The sequence below is a fragment of the Hyalella azteca genome, unplaced genomic scaffold (genome assembly GCF_000764305.2).
Source record: "Hyalella azteca isolate HAZT.00-mixed unplaced genomic scaffold, Hazt_2.0.2 contig5366, whole genome shotgun sequence".
Classification (NCBI taxonomy): domain Eukaryota; kingdom Metazoa; phylum Arthropoda; class Malacostraca; order Amphipoda; family Hyalellidae; genus Hyalella; species Hyalella azteca.
Window position 1 is genome coordinate 717,771 of NW_025935560.1, and position 18,264 is coordinate 736,034.

General features: G+C 37.7%; 3 protein-coding genes across 3 annotated transcripts; all 3 read right to left on the reverse strand.

The window, feature by feature from the left end:
- Positions 1-717: 717 nt before the first annotated feature.
- LOC125177863 lies at positions 718-3,206 on the reverse strand. Its single transcript, XM_047880391.1, has 4 exons — positions 2,895-3,206; positions 2,385-2,442; positions 2,105-2,187; positions 718-1,361 (listed from the first exon to the last, which is right to left on the reverse strand). Exons 1-4 carry the CDS (start codon positions 2,964-2,966, stop codon positions 1,170-1,172), a joined length of 405 nt encoding a protein of 134 aa, XP_047736347.1. The 5' UTR covers positions 2,967-3,206; the 3' UTR covers positions 718-1,169.
- A 3,266-nt stretch (positions 3,207-6,472) lies between these two features.
- LOC108681166 lies at positions 6,473-12,630 on the reverse strand. The gene is made up of 5 exons (XM_018170168.2): positions 12,159-12,630; positions 11,387-11,441; positions 11,103-11,185; positions 10,199-10,378; positions 6,473-9,179 (listed from the first exon to the last, which is right to left on the reverse strand). Exons 1-5 carry the CDS (start codon positions 12,228-12,230, stop codon positions 8,769-8,771), a joined length of 801 nt encoding a protein of 266 aa, XP_018025657.1. The 5' UTR covers positions 12,231-12,630; the 3' UTR covers positions 6,473-8,768.
- A 297-nt stretch (positions 12,631-12,927) lies between these two features.
- On the reverse strand, positions 12,928-16,927 carry LOC125177864 (formin-like protein 14). The gene is made up of 3 exons (XM_047880392.1): positions 16,695-16,927; positions 15,928-15,982; positions 12,928-15,701 (listed from the first exon to the last, which is right to left on the reverse strand). The coding sequence occupies exons 1-3, from the start codon at positions 16,701-16,703 to the stop codon at positions 14,644-14,646; spliced, it is 1,122 nt and encodes a 373-aa protein (XP_047736348.1). The 5' UTR covers positions 16,704-16,927; the 3' UTR covers positions 12,928-14,643.
- Between the last annotated feature and the right edge of the window lie 1,337 nt (positions 16,928-18,264).

Here is an 18,264-nt window from a genome sequence, read left to right on the forward strand (position 1 = left end):
AAAACTTTATTATTTTGAACCTTACATTAAAAAAATTGCAAATAAGCTTTAATTAAATGAAGTTTTTCCTTTGTGTCGAGAAATTTTTGAACCCACCGGGCCACTGTATATTATTCTGAAATCAACGCAACAGCGTCGTTGAACTTTCTAAGCACAAGTTTGTTTGTAGCTTCTGTTTGCGGAGATGCCAATGGACGTGCAACAGTCAGTAACAATAAACTCTTAACCATGATACAAATTATGTCTTAACTCTTAATAACATAACATAACATAACATAGTGATGTCGGCTCTGAAGTGTAGGCCTGATGTGGCCTGTCGCCGATTCTTTTCCATTTCGTGCCTTGTTCATAGATCTAAACTCGTGTCATTTGACAGGATCTCTTCATGACTGGCGATAGTTTGAAGTAGCTACTAGACTTCCACCGGGTTCGATAAGGAGCTAGGCATTTCAAATCTGAACATATATTTTTCCATAGCTTTATCTAGTCTGTTCTTGAACGCGTTCATACTTGGAGCNTCAATTTATATATAAATTGTCTCGTAACGTGTCAGAGTATCCGGGAAACAACATCTAGCTTTGGGAACGTTTTGCCGATATCTAACTTTATGCCAAATAGTATTTTGAGTTTTCCCGGTATTTTCTTCCAGGGCGTTTCTCGTCTCGCTGTCCGGGCTCAATTGAAAAGAACAATTAAGAGGCACATGAATCTGCATAATCATTTCTTATTTAGTCACAATCATAAGATTAAAAGATGTTCATTGATATGTTATGTGGTCTTAGGTTCTGTAGCACTTTAGGAAATGAATCTTCTCGTCGGTATTGGGAGGCTTCTTGTTCGTATTATGACAAGTCATTTCTGTTTTATAAATGCACATTGCTCGATCCATTGATGGTATTATTTAGACATTTAATTGTAATGTCTGTGTTGGTCCACCATTGACATCACTAGTGGAGCTAATGCCATCACAAGTAAAGGTATTAGCCTCACTACTGGTCTGGCTAATGGAACTGAGTACACCACATCATTCTAGTGCTTCTGAACGGTCAAATCTGGAGTAGAAAGTGTGAGAGCTCGTCACCATCACGAAAAAGAACCCCTCTAATCACTTATTTCATTTAGGGCCAATAATCGAATACAGAAAGACTACTCATGATTGAGAAATAGCGTCAATTGACCATAATTAAATGGCATCTCCACACGATGCCGGCTAACAGCAGCAGCAGAAGGAAGGAGATGGTCATCCCTACGACATTCGGAGAACAAGTTTCAGAGTGACGGCTGTAAACTTCAGTGAGCAAACACAGCGGTGATATCGCCACGCACATGCAGGAGTGTACCTTGAGCAGGTTCGGTCTCTCCTGCAAATATATAGAGGGAGTTAGATATGAAATGAATTGGAGTTTGTTTAGGAGTCATAACGTCTCATGTTAAGTAACCGACTCCCAATTGAATCCAACACCAACCTGAGAAATAATGCCTCGGTCTGGAACGACAATGCAAATAAAACACAAAATCGTAACCGAAAACCGGAGCAAGTGATCAAAAACCGGAATTCTGGTAGCAATTTTAACGTTAAAATATATCTATATACTACTTATCAAGAAACAGCAGTTAAAAAATCGTATGAATTTTAAAGTTAAAAAGTTTTTAAGAGTTATACGTTTTTAAAGTCAAATGTGGGTTCAAAGATAAATGTAATGAAAACTAAGAAGTAAAAAGTCACGGTGGCAACCGCAATTACAACGAATAATTGCTTATATATTTATACTACCAGTGCCTGATCAGTGATTACCTCCGTTACCCCGTAGTAAATTGCTTATATATCTCTACTAGCAGTGCCTCATTAGTGATTATCCTCGTTACCCCGTATTAAATTGCTTATATATTTCTAATAGCATTGCTTGATTAGTGATTACCTTCGTTACCCCATGGTAAATTGCTCATATATTTCTACTAGCATGGCCTGATTAGTTAGTACCTACGTTACTCAGTAGTAAACTGCTTATATATTGCTACTAGCGTTGCTTGATTAGTGATTACCTTCGTTACCCGTAGTAAATTTCTTATATATTTCTACTAGCATAGCCTGACTAGTGATTACCTTTCTTACTCCGTAGTAAAGCACGCCGGCCGCGTACCCTGAGCTCAGACTTATGACCAGTAGCAGAAATGTTGGCCATTCACCTGAGTGTACAACAAGAATTATTTGTCAATGTAGAACCATTCTTATCTCGATCGTTTTCCTAGTGTCTGGTTAAATTACATATCTTTATTTGATGGGAAAATATCTCAATGACGCAAAATTCAAGATTTGTTTTAATTATTGTGCAGCTTGATTGTTCAAATTATCAATGAAAAGTTTCGAAATTAATAATTCTTACTTCTTTTGCACCAATTTTGTTCCATAGGGACCTGCAGGAAGGCGTAAACTGAGACTATCTGAAAAGGATAGAATTTAATTGAATTGAGGAAGGATATTGTATAGCATAACGAAATATTCCTACTAATTTTAAAGGAATTTTCAAAATTCAAAACATTTGTTTGAAAAAACCTACAGCGGAAATTCCAGTATTATCTCACGGGCCAAGAACCGACTGTGAAAATTAAACTTTGAAATTTTTGTTTAAACGCCCACTCCAAACTCATGAACGTAATTCTTCACTAATCTCATTATCATTCTCACTCATCTCATTATCATTCTCACTCATCTCATTATCATTCTCACTCATCTCATTATCATTCTCACTCATCTCATTATCATTTCACTCGTCTCATTGTCATTCTCACTCATCTCATTATCATTCTCGCTCATCTCATTATCATTCTCTTCGCTCATTATCAAAAATCATTCTACTTAATGCTCACAGTTTTTGTATCTTGCAAAAACTGACCGAGGTGAGGACAACTGCGGCCTTCCCAACGGCCGTGTAGCGGATGACACAGCACGCGTTGTTTGCACTCATGGCACTTGCGGATCTGATTACCAAATAACGACAGAAGAATTTCTATACTAGAGTCCAACTGTACAAATCACTTTGATCTTCTAGTTATCCACGATTAAATATATGTTGTCATTCAGGTTCGGGTATATTCTTCCTTATTATGCGTAGCGCAAATATTTTTAAATTGTGTGTTGAAAGAAATGATGTATTTCATACCACGGTCTTCCAATTAGCACTGATACGTCCCTGTGCTGAAGTGTCCGGCGGCTCACCTCGTCATGTACTGCGCGAATCAAAAAACATTCATGCTGCAACTATTGAGCATCCAAAACTATCTATCTTATCAAGATTATCGTGTCGTTTTTATTATCTCTGACCCAGAGGACGTGGCGCAATGAAACGAGGACGTGACGAAAAGAATGACGTCACAAGGAGGGAAAAGGAGCGACGACAGCAGGACCACAAAAATGCAGATATCTAGAGAGAGAAAGCAAAATTTTCAGCAGTAGTATCATGATTTTTATTGGCAAAATTTATGAAGCGGTAATTTCAGTGATATTTAACTAATTGATTCATCACCTATTTACCTAACCTGAGGTTTTTAATTCCCGTGTTTAGACTAAATGATGATACAATGTATGAAATAATAGTTTTATAAATTTAGAGAAAATCAGCAATAGGAGTAGAAAGTTGGACGGGAGAGGACAGCATGAATATGTGGAAGCTTAACTGCGTATTGGAAGAGGATTACGGACTTAAATTATTAATGGCACAATATATATTAGCATAACAAACTGCCAGCGCGAATTTAACAACCCCTATTTTAGGCTAGAATATGTATATTTGATATAAGCCGATGATGTTCTCTTATAATTTGTACGGATTTTTATATGAGAAACTTGGTAATGATTCGATATAAATTTAACACAGACTTAACAAATTTTAATACAGATTTAATATAAGTTTAATGCAATATGAAATTAAATCTGGTATAAATCGGATTAAAATAGTGTAAATTCTGGTAATAATCTAATACTGTGTCCAACTATCTACATGAAGAAAATAAACCCTGGTTATTACGAACCAAACAAAACGAAAACGATTTCATTCGCACAAAATAGAGGATAGATAATCAGGTTCACACAATGTTTTTGAGATAAACTTAGTGACTGATGAGTATGGATGTACGGAAAACACTGATTTTCAGGTGGCACAAAGCTATGAATCGAATTTATCACTGATGAGTCGACCACCACTCGGAATGAATAAAGCAGAGGCAATTCTGACTTCAGTTTATATTTTAATATCAAAGATGCCTCATATACATTTGTGAAGAACTGAGCTATGTTAGGCAATAATAGACAGGATATGTGACTTGTTCGCAGAGTCGGAGTAGAGAACCGTGATAGCGAGTTTGTTTATTTTTCGTAAGGGCTGACACTTTTTGACTCTAAAATGCTCCAAAACGCTATTCTACTGTTTAGTAATTTTGCAGCTTTATTCATAGTTAGGGAATTATAACTGTTTATCATCATCATTATGTGGGGAATCTCAACCCGTTAGTGGAATGGATGGAGGAAGTTAGACAAGAACGGGTCGACATGTCAAAACTTATTCAAGAAGAATGACTCTTAAGGCATGTGAACGTTATCAGGCAAATTTTAATGCAGGATCATGTCATGCAAGATTACTGATCATGGATCAGAAATGGTCAGTAAAATCCACTACCACATTGTCAAATGGCCTGATCATGTTCACTTTGTCGCTACGAATGTCTTCCGGCTTTCAGTATGATATTTGAATGCACGCAAAATGTACCTTATTTGCACTTATTAATGAGTACACACACTTTGAGCACTCTTTTGATAGTGGGCGCCCTCGACTCGAGGCAACCAAAGCATTGATTCTTCCGAGCTTTCAAAGTTGAGATCACGCCCCAATGTTCAAATGTTTACATTCTAGATTATATTTGACAGTTAGCATTTTGTGGCATGACTCTTGCTATAAATTCAAATTCTAATCATTACGTCATTACAAATGCTAACATCGGCTAAGTCTGCCTCGGGAGGAAACCACGCCAAATTCATGCAATAATAAATTTAAATCTCTGGCAAGGCTGAGGACAAACTTTGATTTAACGGTACTACAAAAAATTTGATTTCTTCCTTAACGTGAACTTTTTGATCTGCCTAAATGCGGAAACGTCTCGTCTTAGCATGACAATTAAAACTGCTGGTCAGCTTCGGTAGTCGACCAGGGGGCGCAGCCGTAGGCCACAAATTTTACTCCTAAATAAGCCCTGGAGCCAACGCCTAGCTTCACCATGCATTAACTTTACTCAGCCTCAGAACTAGAAGCCGCAGACCACGCTTGAACTCCGTAATTCAGACAAGTGACACACTGCTGAAAGATAATAGCGTCGTAGGTCTTCAGCCAATGCTTAAGCATGCTCGCTCATAAGCAGGCAGTTCCCCATCCGGCTGTACCTACTCCGGCCTAACCTATTCACGCTGTCCCGGCTCACGACCTTCCTGCAGCCAATGACTGGCTCTACCAGCACACTTGGACCACCATTCTAACTTCTTGCAGCCAATGAGGTTAGGTTAGGCAGGCCTAAGGTTTGTTTTGGGTGGAGAAAGGTTGCAGCTCGTATAGGTTAGGCCTGAAGAGGTTAGGCCAGATGAGGTTTGGCCAGATGCAGTATGGCCATGTTTACCTTTGGCAAGCCTATTTTGTGGCTGTGGACATCCGGCGCTATGGCTTCGAGCACTTGACTTCATAGGCCGTTATGCGCTCTAGCGTTCTTACATATAGAAAGAAATATGAACGAAGTGTGAAGTATGGCAAAGCTGGCCTCCGGCATGCGCCGCGTCAACAAGAGTCTGTCACGTAAATAAGTCTATCGAATTTCTTATCAAAATCTTGATTGGTAGCTCCCCTTGGTATAGCATGTCTGCTAGATTTAAATTAGAATTTACGAACTTGAACGAGCATTCCAAATCAATTTCATCCTTCAGGGCCTGCTGAAAATCAAATATACCTTTGACTCTATTATTAGTGAAAATATTTTTGTATTATATCTTTTTACTTGATATCTAGGAAATTGCTTTTTGGGAAACCATTGCAAAATAAACAATTATAAATACAATTTAGAAATACAATTTGTATTTAGAAATACATTATAAATACAATTTTTTACCACTGCAAAATAAACATTCTAGAGAAACAATTGAATACATCAAACATTTATAAGTGTGAAATATTGCCTACAACTCTGAGGTATTGAGAGTTTTTACTTTGAACTTTATTTTGCGCCTTTTTACCGCATAACAATCTGAATAAAACTTTGGTTTGTAGGTTTGTTATAAAGTCTAAGACTTCCTAATTCTCGCTAATCTTTAACTCTGTTCGAGATCTTTAATCACTTCTAACGTTGCCACGAGGTTAAATCAGAATTTCAACTTCCGTATTAAAATGATTACGTTAATTTATCGATTTTCTATCATCTGATACAAATTAGGAAACGATGTTACTCGGCACGCTGGCCGTTTCACTCTGCGCTGCTTCTCCTACTACCTCCCTCCTTTTATAGCCCCATTCGCTACCCGCGCGGGGCGTCGTATACCCGCTTGTTTTCAAACCGTCGGCTTATGAAATCTTCAACGGTTCTACATATATTCCCAATTTTATGAATTTCTATCCTTATCAAATCTAGGTATCTTACCATTGCCACTTCCGCAGACGGTGTACATGTTAAATCCGTGGATTTATCTTCCCTGCTTCTGTAAAGATGATCGAAGGAACATCGTTGTTAGAATCAAGAGCACTGCGCTCAAAATGATATTTCGAGACCTGGCTCAAATCTTGCCAATCAACGAACCCAAGTCATATGAAGCTCCTCTGCATGGTAAGCTATCATTCTATGTCAGCTTTACCTTCTCTCATCAGATTCTTCCCCTTCCAGTGATCGGGTTCACCAAACCCAGCGGGTCAAATCATTTATAGGAGGAGGGACAACACATGGCGCTAGTGCATGCTTCGTCACTGATCTCTTCATTCTCACAAATAACACGTCGAGTCAAGAGAAAATCGGTAACCCAAAAACATTTCGTATATAATTTTACATTCATCCTTTACAAGGCACTGGACGAATAGAATTTGAGACAAAGTGCCCAGTCTTCTATGGCTTAAATTACCCAAGTGTTTACTCGTACTAGCTAGGGCAGTGAATGCTCAAAATTAATTATAGTTGTTAGGTGAAGTAGAAAAACATCCACTCACAACAATGCAACATATCACGCAATAAATCAACAAGCGTCAAGTTTTGTATCTGCATAATAATTGTGTACTGTAATATAGCCAAGAGATAGAGGGATATTTAACATTGAGGCGTCTTCTTTAGGCAGTAGGCTGCACTATACAGTAGACAGGGACGGGGTATAAAATTGCTCCGATCTTGGCGTCAAGCGTCGTATTGAAGTAGCCCTGAGGACAATCTACAGCAAGGTATTTTCCTAGAAGCAAGTGCCGAGAAAACCAAAAAAAGTTATTGTTAGAAGTACCGTTTCTGCTGAAATTAGAAGCCTATCGGAGACCTGAAGACAGCCATTTACTGTATTAGGGCCATCGACAAATTTGTGATAAACGAGTTGGCTCAGTGTTATTGTCTGGAGCTGAGGACAATGAGGCGAGTTTGGGACGTTTGGAGAAGCCAATGAAAAGAGAACTACGAATGAAATTGATGAACATGCGATTGCTGTTGAAGTGAGAATACAATGACAACGATGCGGCGAAGACTGCCGGCTGCTGTTAAAGGATAATCAACAATTCAACATATGTCGGTCGTGCTTATAGTCTGTGGTATTGTCGTGCGTACGGGCAGCCTACGGCCGTTTCGTAGCACAGCCACGTGGTGACGCTGTACGGTAAACGTACAACGTACATGATATGGCCCATGGGATCACGGATAGCGGATATTTTGTTGAAGTTAGGTAATGATACTTCCTTCGCAATGTATTTCAGTTGAAATCTGTTTCATTTTGACTCGCATGCCTTTGATTTGTTATGAAAAATTCCCACAGAACCTAATTGAAACTCTTGAAACGTGACCTAATCAATTGGTGCCCCTGGACTGTAAAGAAATTTAAAATTGAGAAATTATATATTATAAATCTTAATATTTCTATCGCAAATACATATTATACTTGAAACGTTGCAGTCACTCTCATGAAATAGCATTGTCATGGCATCTCCAATTAATATTCTATTTACTAATTTCACAATTTTACAAAATAATATAGAAAATTTCCCTTCTCATACTGACATAGACAGAATTAACATTTTAACAGTCTCTAATTAGTCTAATACAACAATGAGATTCGAATGAGAAATTAAATCTCGCTCAGTCTAATGCAGTAAAAAATTATATTCGTTGGCGGCAAGCGCTTGACAGATGGAATTATCCTACACCAAATATTATAAAAATATGAGATAACATATGACAATATGATAATATGAGGCATGAAGTTTAAGTAGTAGCATTGGCTTCTATATATATTATTATGATATCAATGCAACCGTGGCGTTGAACTTTCTAAGCATAAATTTGCAGCTTCTTTTTATGAAGATGCCAATGGACGTGCAACAATAGGAACAATACATTTTTAACCATATACAAATTGTGTCTTAGTTCTTAATTAATAGGCCATACCAAACTTATTACAGTTATAATGATAAACAAAAGATAAAATTTTTTAACAAGCCTGCATCCCAATGCATAACTAATATCACTGTCAAACAGCAAGGAATATCGATATGCTAAAGCTATGTGTTTTGAACATGTATGGCAGACTGCGGCGACTCTGAACTGTTGAAGAGAGTCGTAAGATTTCCGGCAGGAACTTGCGAGGGAAGAGTGATGTCTGACGGACGGAGTATGACGTCACTCGGGGGAGATGTATTTGTTTCGTTGGACATTTGAGACACGGCCAAGTGGTAGGCCGGGGGAAGTGTGTTCAAACTCCCGTAGGAATAAGGCATATAACTCTCGTGAGGCATAGGCACTGTGAAGACAGAGGAAGACTTCTCTGGCGGTGAACTAAACGACCTGAGGTACACAACGTCCCGGTAAGACGGGGGATCGTCTCCAACTTTATCTCCACCCAATGAACCGGACGAATCAGGGACTGCCGGTGGAGATTCTGGTGCAGAATTGGTATTCGATGTGACTTTGACCTGTGGAATTTATTGATTAATACATATATCAATCAAATGTCAAACAAATTTAAAGAGCCGAATGACTAAATTGAAATAATGTTTTAAGTCGCAAAATACTTTCGTGAGATCGAGCAGGCAACGAAACGTTCAGCATTAAATTTCAAGTCAATAAAATTAACTTAACTCATTGAATCATAGGGTTTTTCCAGATTTATGTCCACATACATCACCTACAAAACATAACAAATTAAAGGATTACAATTTATTTACATTAGTTATAACAATCGAAACAATTTTCAAGTTTCAGTTGAAATCAGGGACGATATAGAAACGAGACGAGACGTCCTGGACATAATAGGAGCTTGATAACTTCCCATAATTTACATATTTTTAATAGGACATATTCCTATCCATACAGCCAATCCCTTATGTGAAATTAAATTAGTGTATTTGTTTCAAATCGTTGAAATGAAATTTTATCAGCCTTCAACATTTCAAGTATTATATTATGCAAAATAATATCATCATTAATGTCTATCCTGTCATTGAAAGAAGGGCCAGAGAATTTTGAAAGCCAGAGAAATATATGCCAATTTGTAAAGCCAAAGAAATATATGCAACACTCTCAATGACTGACTCGTAAACGTTGACAACGACTTACTTGTGAACGTTATGACACTTGACGCGTCTGATTGAATGCATGCGAAACTCTAGAGACGCAAATATTTGACATGTATGATGTATACATGATTAGAGGATGACAACAGCAAAATTACTCTATCAGTGTTACATGGCCAATTAATTATGCCGATCGACGCATCAGTCAAGTGTGGTTCTTGATCACATTTTAAATGCGTTATTTCCAGGTTATAGATGCGCAACATGTCGCTATCATTCGTTCATTTGTAATATACGACCAGTCACATAATAAGTAGAAAATAAAAGAACGCGTCCCTCTCTAATCAATTGTAAGGGAGAGTCAAGTAAAAAAATTCTGAAAGACAGCTCCTGATCGATCAGAAGTTGCGGCTACTGACCATGATGAAGAAGCACCTCCACACGATGCCTGCTGACACCAGCAGCAGGACAGCGATGATGGGGCCATAGATTATCATTGTGCACGTTTGATCCTCGCGGGTGAGAGCTGCCGCGAGCAAATACAGCAATGCTATCATCACGGCAACACCGAAGTAGAACTTGAGCAGATGTGGCTTATCCTGCATAATAGTAAATATTGATTAGAAATAATATCTAATACTAGTATACCCTTACTTTAATTGAGAATGCTTAATAGTAACAAAATTTTAATGACAAATATGCAACACGAAAACAGCACTGTTAATCAACGGAATTATCGAGCCTTCGCAATCAAAAGCCTTTTTAATTTTTAAGATAGGCTAATTCAAAATTGTCTTTATTATCAGCTGCCGCCGTATGTACAGGATAGGCCAACCCAGCGTGTAAATTAGCGGCTCTGCATCCGTTTTTCGCTACGTTTTTCTAGACGAAATTAGAGCCTGAAAAGAATCAGATAAATTCCCTAATGGTCGTTGGGCGACCGAGGAAGGCACGTATCAGGCACCTGCTACTTGCCTTGGCAGGCACGGCCGCATATACGGGAGGCAGGGAGGGGACATTATGGCACCAATCACTTTTCAGTCTAGGTATTTTCTGTGCTGAGAGCTATCGTGAACGATAAATGATAATTGTTCCTGATTATTTGCAGAGTACACTTTCATTTGAGATGGATGATGTAATGAATGCCGACTATATATACTATGTACATATGTGACATCAGTTGCCGATTATCGTCAGAGATGACAATATGCTTTCATGACTCCAAAGTATGGCATGCAGGTCGCATTGAGCGTGCGTCATTACCTTCACGATTCTATAGTAAAGCATTGAATTAATAAATTTGTTCGATGCATGTGTAAATACCTTCATGACTCCATAGTAGAGCATGCATGTTGCGTTCGGCATGCACAAACTTGTCATCACAAGCAGCATGATTCGCCATGCATCTAAAAAGAGAACAAATTTACAAGAAAATACTTCATATTTTCTTGTACATATATGAGTTTATTGAAACATCATCAATAATCATCAAAGATAATGATAAAAGATACTCCAAACTAGTCGTCGTCATTTATGTTTGAATGTTAACATGAATACTCTGTTATAAATACGTCAACACCGAGAAAAATATCGGCACCAATTCTCACCGTTCGTGCAGTTTTCTTCTATCCCCAACTGCAGAAAACAGCAAAGTGTGACTATCTGAAAATCAAAATGAATTTTAAAATATTTTACATCAACATAGATTATAACAGTCCAGTCTAAACTATTATTAGAGTCTATTAATGTATGAACGGTACTTCTACGTACCTACGAACGGTACCTACGGTCTACGTACCTCATGAACGGTACTTCTACGTACCTCATCCTTCAGCAGCAACGAAAATTTTTGCACCTACAGTATATAGTAAATTACTTTCCTTGGCTGTTGCATGATATTCATTTTCAATTTCTAGTGTACAGTAATAATGGTTATTCATAAAACCATCTGGGAGCAGATGGAGGAAAATAGAAGGGAAAATCTAACGGCTGATATTTCTAATAATAAGAAGTATACGGTTCCAACATAATTTAGTAATTTTCTTATACGGAGAATTGGTCAGAAGTTTCATTTACATTTATAGCAATTCACACCGAGTAATGGCTTGATGCTTTATTATAGTCAAGTTACCACAATCATCCTAATGTAAAAATCAATTCGAAACAAGCCATTGCTAATAACTTACTACGCCATTACTTACTGTAACTCACTAATTCATAACTAAGGGTTTCTTTCTAAGCCATTATCAAGTGTTACTTACTAATTCAAATGGAAGTTTAACTTACTAAGCTATATTCATATATCCATATGTAACAAATTAAGCCATTAATAATTGTAACTTAGTAATTCATAACTAGGGGTAACTTGTAAAAACTCACAAGCGAGAGCAGGGATGCGGTGATCCCAGCTGTTCTGTAGTGAATGCAACAACACGCGTTTTGATCGCTCATTTCGCTTTTAGTTCTAAATTTTAAGCTCAGTAAGGTTGAGATAAAAGTTTTCCTCAATATTCTCTCCCTGTCGCCCAAATTGAGAATGATTTCTCGATGCACAGTAAATGTTGTTTTTATATGTTTTCACGCTTTTAAGCTTCTTCGGAAGATCTCTAAAATCGCATTATAAATACTGGGCAAAAATCTACACAGGCTTCCTTAAAAATTCATTTAAATATTTTATTTTAACTGGATTGTACAACAAATGTGATGAAAAACTTGATGGTGAATGTCAAGATAAAATTTTATCGATAACAATTTTATACGCATCAAGTACAGTATGAAAGGCTCTATATACACACTTCGATAGCCTAGGAACTACTGGTGCACAATCACCAGCGCATCACAGAAGTGTAGACTGTAGAGCTTCTCTGGATCACACCGAATATGCACGCGGTAAGTTCTGATGCAATGACCAAGAATACCTTTTATCTTATCTTGATCATGTTCAAGGCTTTATCCTTTTTTCAGTTCCTCTAGCAGAGAAGGCGGTGAAATTTCAAATTAGCAAGTTTTCACAATTGTCATATGTTTAATACAAATTAGGCCGCAATTTATTATTGTTTGTAGCTGTAACTAAACCAAATGTAAATTGGAATTTTTGTAATGTTTTCCTTGTACGTTAGTGCTGATAACGCCTACTAAATAATTGCTCTGGTACACATGACCTCGTCTGAAAGATAACAAAGTGCACGTACTGATAAGCGACACCTGATGCTTCTCGGATGACGGACCAAAATAATGCTGCTGTGATGTCGACATTCAAAATTACGAGACACGCAATATGAAATTCATCTCTATCAACTTCATGTTTTAATTAGCCTGTAAAATAATGCAACACTTCTCTTAGAAACCTATTTCTTTTTCCAGATCCACGATTCCCCGTCTTGAATAAAACGTTCCTAGTAAAATTAATGTTTACCCGTTGCTGTTGATTTCTCTCAGTAAGGTTTAACAGTTAACGCGATCATTACTAAAATAGCTGGTTTAATGTCTTCAAAAAATTCTGGTCCTTGCATGATGAGATCGTATCGATTTGCCGCTCATGCATCTCGCCGCGCCTATCGATAGCGAGGCTTCAAGTGGACTAGCACAAGATTCCGACCTCAATGTTTGTACCGTCTCGCAAAAATCTAAATTGTAATGAACTCAGAATAATGAAATCACACATAAATGCTAAACGAAGACAAACTTGGACGATTGTTTTGATTTGCTATATGGGTTATGCACTATTCTACAGGAGCTCCTAATTTCAATGAGACTAATAAAACAAAGATGTCAGAGGATATCTCTTTGTGAACACATGTGGTTCCTTAATTTCCTTAATTTATTATTCTCCATTAAGAACAATTTACGATTTCATACACGTTAAAACTTGACTCCGCACAACCGTACCTAAATAGTGCAGCTTTATCGGTAGTATTACTGCCTAATTAAGAAAATATTTTTGCATTCTCTAATTGCATTGACCATTGCATTTATTACAATCATCGCTAAGGCGTTGGTATTTGTGACTGGGAATGAATTACCAGAAATTATATGTAGTAAGCTCCCTGTTTCCTTCTTAAAGCGCCACAAACGCAATTTGGGCAGATGTAATGCTTGCGGCTACGAACATAAACATCTTATTCCGAGAACACCACACTGAGCTTCACGACTTGACCACAGGTGTGTTATATACAGTGCGCCTCAACTCGTGCACTCTTCCCCCTTCTTTGTTTCCAGGTTGAAACGATTATCCGAATGATCTTTATAGAAAACTGTTTACACTAGAGATGAAGTATTTTTTTACTTTTATTAAAGTATTCCCGCGCCCCACTCGTCATTAACCTTACCCTTACCAGTGATGCGGGCGTCACACTCACAAAACTACGTCGTGTCTTCAGTACACGAAGAGTCGTCAATGCTATTCGTCGGTACATTACACAGGACTGCTCGCGAGTTGAACTAAGGTTACAAGTAATGCACATATTACAAATTGAACATCTTGGTTTTATTTCGTCGTTCATTAATAAAATCTCATATTCACTCATAAGCATATTGTACAAATATGCTTATGATCAATACAAACAAATACATCTTATTTTTCACTGATTTTAGCAAATCAATTTTTAATGTATTTTTTTTCTCGATTTTAAAGAAGCATATGAGGCAACTTAACACCAATGCACATAAATATTCATGAGTCAATCACCCGAAAATTTTAGCCTTGAACGAAAAAATTAATCATTAAAATTAAAATTAATTAAAGACGATCATTAATCTGAAAATAAATCCAGAAGTTTTCGTCATATGAGAACAAGCTGTTGCGCACAATGTTCATTAATAATTAGCTTGAATTATTGGATCCAGCTTGACTCTCTAGCTAGGTCTAGAGGATGGCGGTATAGATTTGGCTGCCGCTCTTACGCACTACGTAAGATTCAGTTCTCCGAGCCAAGTTAACTTCCGGCTGAATTTTTTCATCCCTAACGTTACCATCCAATGAATTCATTTGGTACCAATTCGGATTTTGTTTGAAGTTGGGAGCGACAAAACTATCTTTCGTTTTAGTCTGTTCTATAGCATCTCCAAGGGAGCGCAAAGCTCCTGCAGTATTCTCTGGGTTTCCTGGTCCACTTGCTCCTGCTTCAGACAAAGCGAACGTAGTGTAGTTGAGTCTCTTATTCCATCCGTCTAAGATGGATTGATATTTTAAACTGTCTAGAGGATCTCCTAACCCTTCATTTGGTGTCACTGGTTTGTTAAAACCAGCAAGTGAACCCAAACCCAAGGAGTTTTCACTGGGTGGCACTTCAGTTGCTTTGCTTCGACCGGCATTGAAATTATAAGCGGTGTTATCTCCTGAATTAGGTTGTCCAACTGAAGTTCCACTGCCCCCGGGGTTGGCGCTTTGGGGATACATGCTTGGTGCTCCATACAAACGAGGGTCATTTGGGTAAGTGCCGTACAGGCCATTGTAACCATAAGGGCCATAGATTCCACTACCACCTCCTTGATTGTTCTGTTCCATGCCGTATGTTGGTGGCCTAATTCCAACAAAGTTATTCCCAGGCATATTAATAAACTGGCCTGGGACGTATCGTGGAATGTAGTACTGATTGACGAATGGCCACGACCCATAGGCGGATGGTGCTATATTACCGAACATTGGTTTCCACAGTAAATTCCCATTCGGATTTTGTGCAGAACCGTCCACCATAGGTAGAAGGGCCCTGGCCGCAGGCTGAGCGGCCGTAAGTAAAGTGGTGGTGGTCGTTGGTGTAGTTGTGGTGGTAGTAGATGTAGTTGTGGTTGTTGGTGGTGGAGGCGGGGGAGGAGGAGGAGGGGGAGGGGGAGGAGGAGGAGGGGGAGGTGGAGGAGCAGGTTGTCTAAACAATCCACCAAAGATGCCACACTTTGATAGGTCAATGCCAATGCTGAAAAAACCTGCAAAATGGAAGATTTAACAGTCAATCTGAATATCACAGAAAAACTATCACCAAACGTCCATGTAATCGCAATTAGAAATATATGGAAGTTTGCAAGTTTATGTATTTGTTCCTCAATTTAATTCAAAGATTGGATGATAATTTCGATTGTCGAATCAGTGATAGATTCCTGTTTTGATTAGTTTCGGTCAGGATTATCAGTCAGTTTCGATGGAAGCTCTCACCTTGCGCAGGCGAGTCCGCGGTGAACAACAGGCAGCAGACGACAAGCCAACAATTCTGAAATGTATCGAATCTTGTTAAATAGTAATATTTATCTTAGTTAAAATTGATAATACAACTTAATTTTTTATTTACTCTAGTTTAATTTTGAATGGATTTATTCTAATGGAAAGATTTATAGACATGAGATGTGTCGATTATTGAGTCGATTTGTGCATTAATAAACACATTTAATTAACTGTATAATCTGCATATATAAGGTAGACAATAGTAACGATTATTTTCGGAATATTATCATTATTATTTTAACTATATTTTCGCTTTGGTTTCTGTTTAATTTGAAAATTTTGAAATAGGAAGATGAAATGATGTTAGAAATTACTTTCGAAAAAATGCACGTGAACTCGTACATTCGCATCACATCATGAGGATATAGCGTACAGTTTCGTATCTGCTTTAATTCACTAATTAACAATTTAACGTGATATATTGAACCTGTATAAGCTATATTGTGAGTCGATTGGGTAAAATCTCATGTTGCAACATGGCCCCTATAATTGGGGTTACTTATTATACGTAACCCGACTCACTGACCCGTCAGCTGACTAGCATTTCATCGCTGTACTGATATTGTTATGTTATGAGACCATCCAAATCATCATGAAATTTTTTACTTAGATTACTAAACTGCTTTTTGTGTTAAAAAGCTCATGCAAGCTCAAAGTTGATTATGAAGCTGAGTTTAATATTTCCGCATAAATATACTTACCAAATGCATGTTGGTCAGCCTTAAATGTGTGTACTTTTTTGCTGTTTTTGTATGATATTTGCTGAAAAATTCACAGGGGTGCTAGGTCTTTTTCCTTGAATTCAAGTTATAACAACATTCTATTCATGAGCAAACACGATAACCAACCCGCCTAATTAATTTGTGTAAACTAGACTAATTGCCGTGCAAATAAAGATCACGACTGACGCTACAAGTCAATGCTCTTGTCTTGTGTTCAATGCAGCGATTGCCCGGCAGAGTATAGTGACAGACCAGCGAGCCTAGCGCCGCAGAGTGCTGCATATTGTCGCAGCTTCGTTTATAAACTTCGGGTGTGTCGGCAACAATTTTGCAAAACAGCAGCATGCCGATGCCTGCAGCTTAACAGCCTTGTTGAGATTATCGTTTAGGCAAATAATCTCGTGTATAAAGAATTCTCATCAAGCTCTCATTAAACATGTTACAAGATCATGAATTGTTCACGTCTGCGACCTGATTAAAGTCTGGAACATTTTTGCACATATCTGTTTTTTACATGCTTCAGAATTTAATTTTTGTTTCATAAATTTGACATTTTATTTTACTTTTATCAAGCTTATTAATTTGGATATATTCATCACTCGGCTGTTCATTCTAATAAATCGCCTAAAATTTTGTATGGGCCTGCGAAATAGCTTTAGATAATAATAATGTTTAGTGATTATTAACTTTATTTAATTTAAAATAGCCCTAATTAAATTTAGACGTATTGGAGGGAAAATTTGCATTGCATTTTACCACTGTAAACTGGTATTCTTCAGTTGCATTGAAATTAAACGTATCAAGCAAATTAATAAAATGATGTGCTTTTGTTAATTGGCGCAAACTGAACTCATTTAATTCAAAACTAATAGTTGCGCAATTCACACTCGCTTAATTCAAATGAAATTTTGTCGTGATCGAGCGTTTCATAAAATAAATAAATTTACCACAAAGGCAGAGTGATGGACGCCCGAACATGACAGTCACTAAAGGAAACCTCAAGTCATGCTTTCAGCCCTGCAAAAGACCCACAAAGTCGTACAACTTTCCCGCGTTGTGTATATGTTTTGTAGACAAATTTTTGGATGTTATAACTTCATTTCATCGTTTGGATATTATGCAAAACTTCAATCAGTATAAAATGTGAAAATACACATTTTTACGGAAACAAATTTATATATTTTCGGTTGGGCTAACAATAGATGAATACTATAGGGCAAAATTTAGTAGCAAATAATCTAAGCGACAAATCCCATGAGCTATTCCTTTCGTAAAAGTATATTACTACCGAAAATATTATATTTAATGGAGCGATTTCAGGCTTATTGTTGATAGGCTCGAAGCGGTGGCCTGTTGTGCTGACGTAATCATGACCGCAGTGCGTCTTGTGGCGCAAGCTGCACAAGAACTAGTTCGCGAAAAGAACTAGTCCGTTGCAAGAACTAGTCCACTACGAGAACTACTCCGCTTCCTCTCGACTGCAAGCCGCCCTCTCGCCTTGCCATAACTTTGCAAGCGATTCCTTCCTAAAAACAAATTTTTTTGCGAA

Bases quoted from the DNA above. Each gene is read 5' to 3' on its own strand.
- LOC108681166 (XM_018170168.2), bottom strand. From the start codon at position 12,230: ATGAGCGATCAAAACGCGTGTTGTTGCATTCACTACAGAACAGCTGGG. The intron at 10,379-11,102 runs GTATTTACACAT...ACTATTATGCAG, and splicing joins TCTACTATGGAGTCATGAAG to GATAAGCCACATCTGCTCAA. The intron at 9,180-10,198 runs GTCAGTAGCCGC...TAAATTCCACAG, and splicing joins GGAGGTGCTTCTTCATCATG to GTCAAAGTCACATCGAATAC.
- LOC125177863 (XM_047880391.1), bottom strand. From the start codon at position 2,966: ATGAGTGCAAACAACGCGTGCTGTGTCATCCGCTACACGGCCGTTGGG. The intron at 2,443-2,894 runs GTCAGTTTTTGC...TATCCTTTTCAG, and splicing joins CCGCAGTTGTCCTCACCTCG to ATAGTCTCAGTTTACGCCTT. The intron at 1,362-2,104 runs GTAATCACTAGT...ATATATTTGCAG, and splicing joins TTTACTACGGAGTAAGAAAG to GAGAGACCGAACCTGCTCAA.
- LOC125177864 (XM_047880392.1), bottom strand. The intron at 15,702-15,927 runs GTGAGAGCTTCC...TCCATTTTGCAG, and splicing joins CGCGGACTCGCCTGCGCAAG to GTTTTTTCAGCATTGGCATT.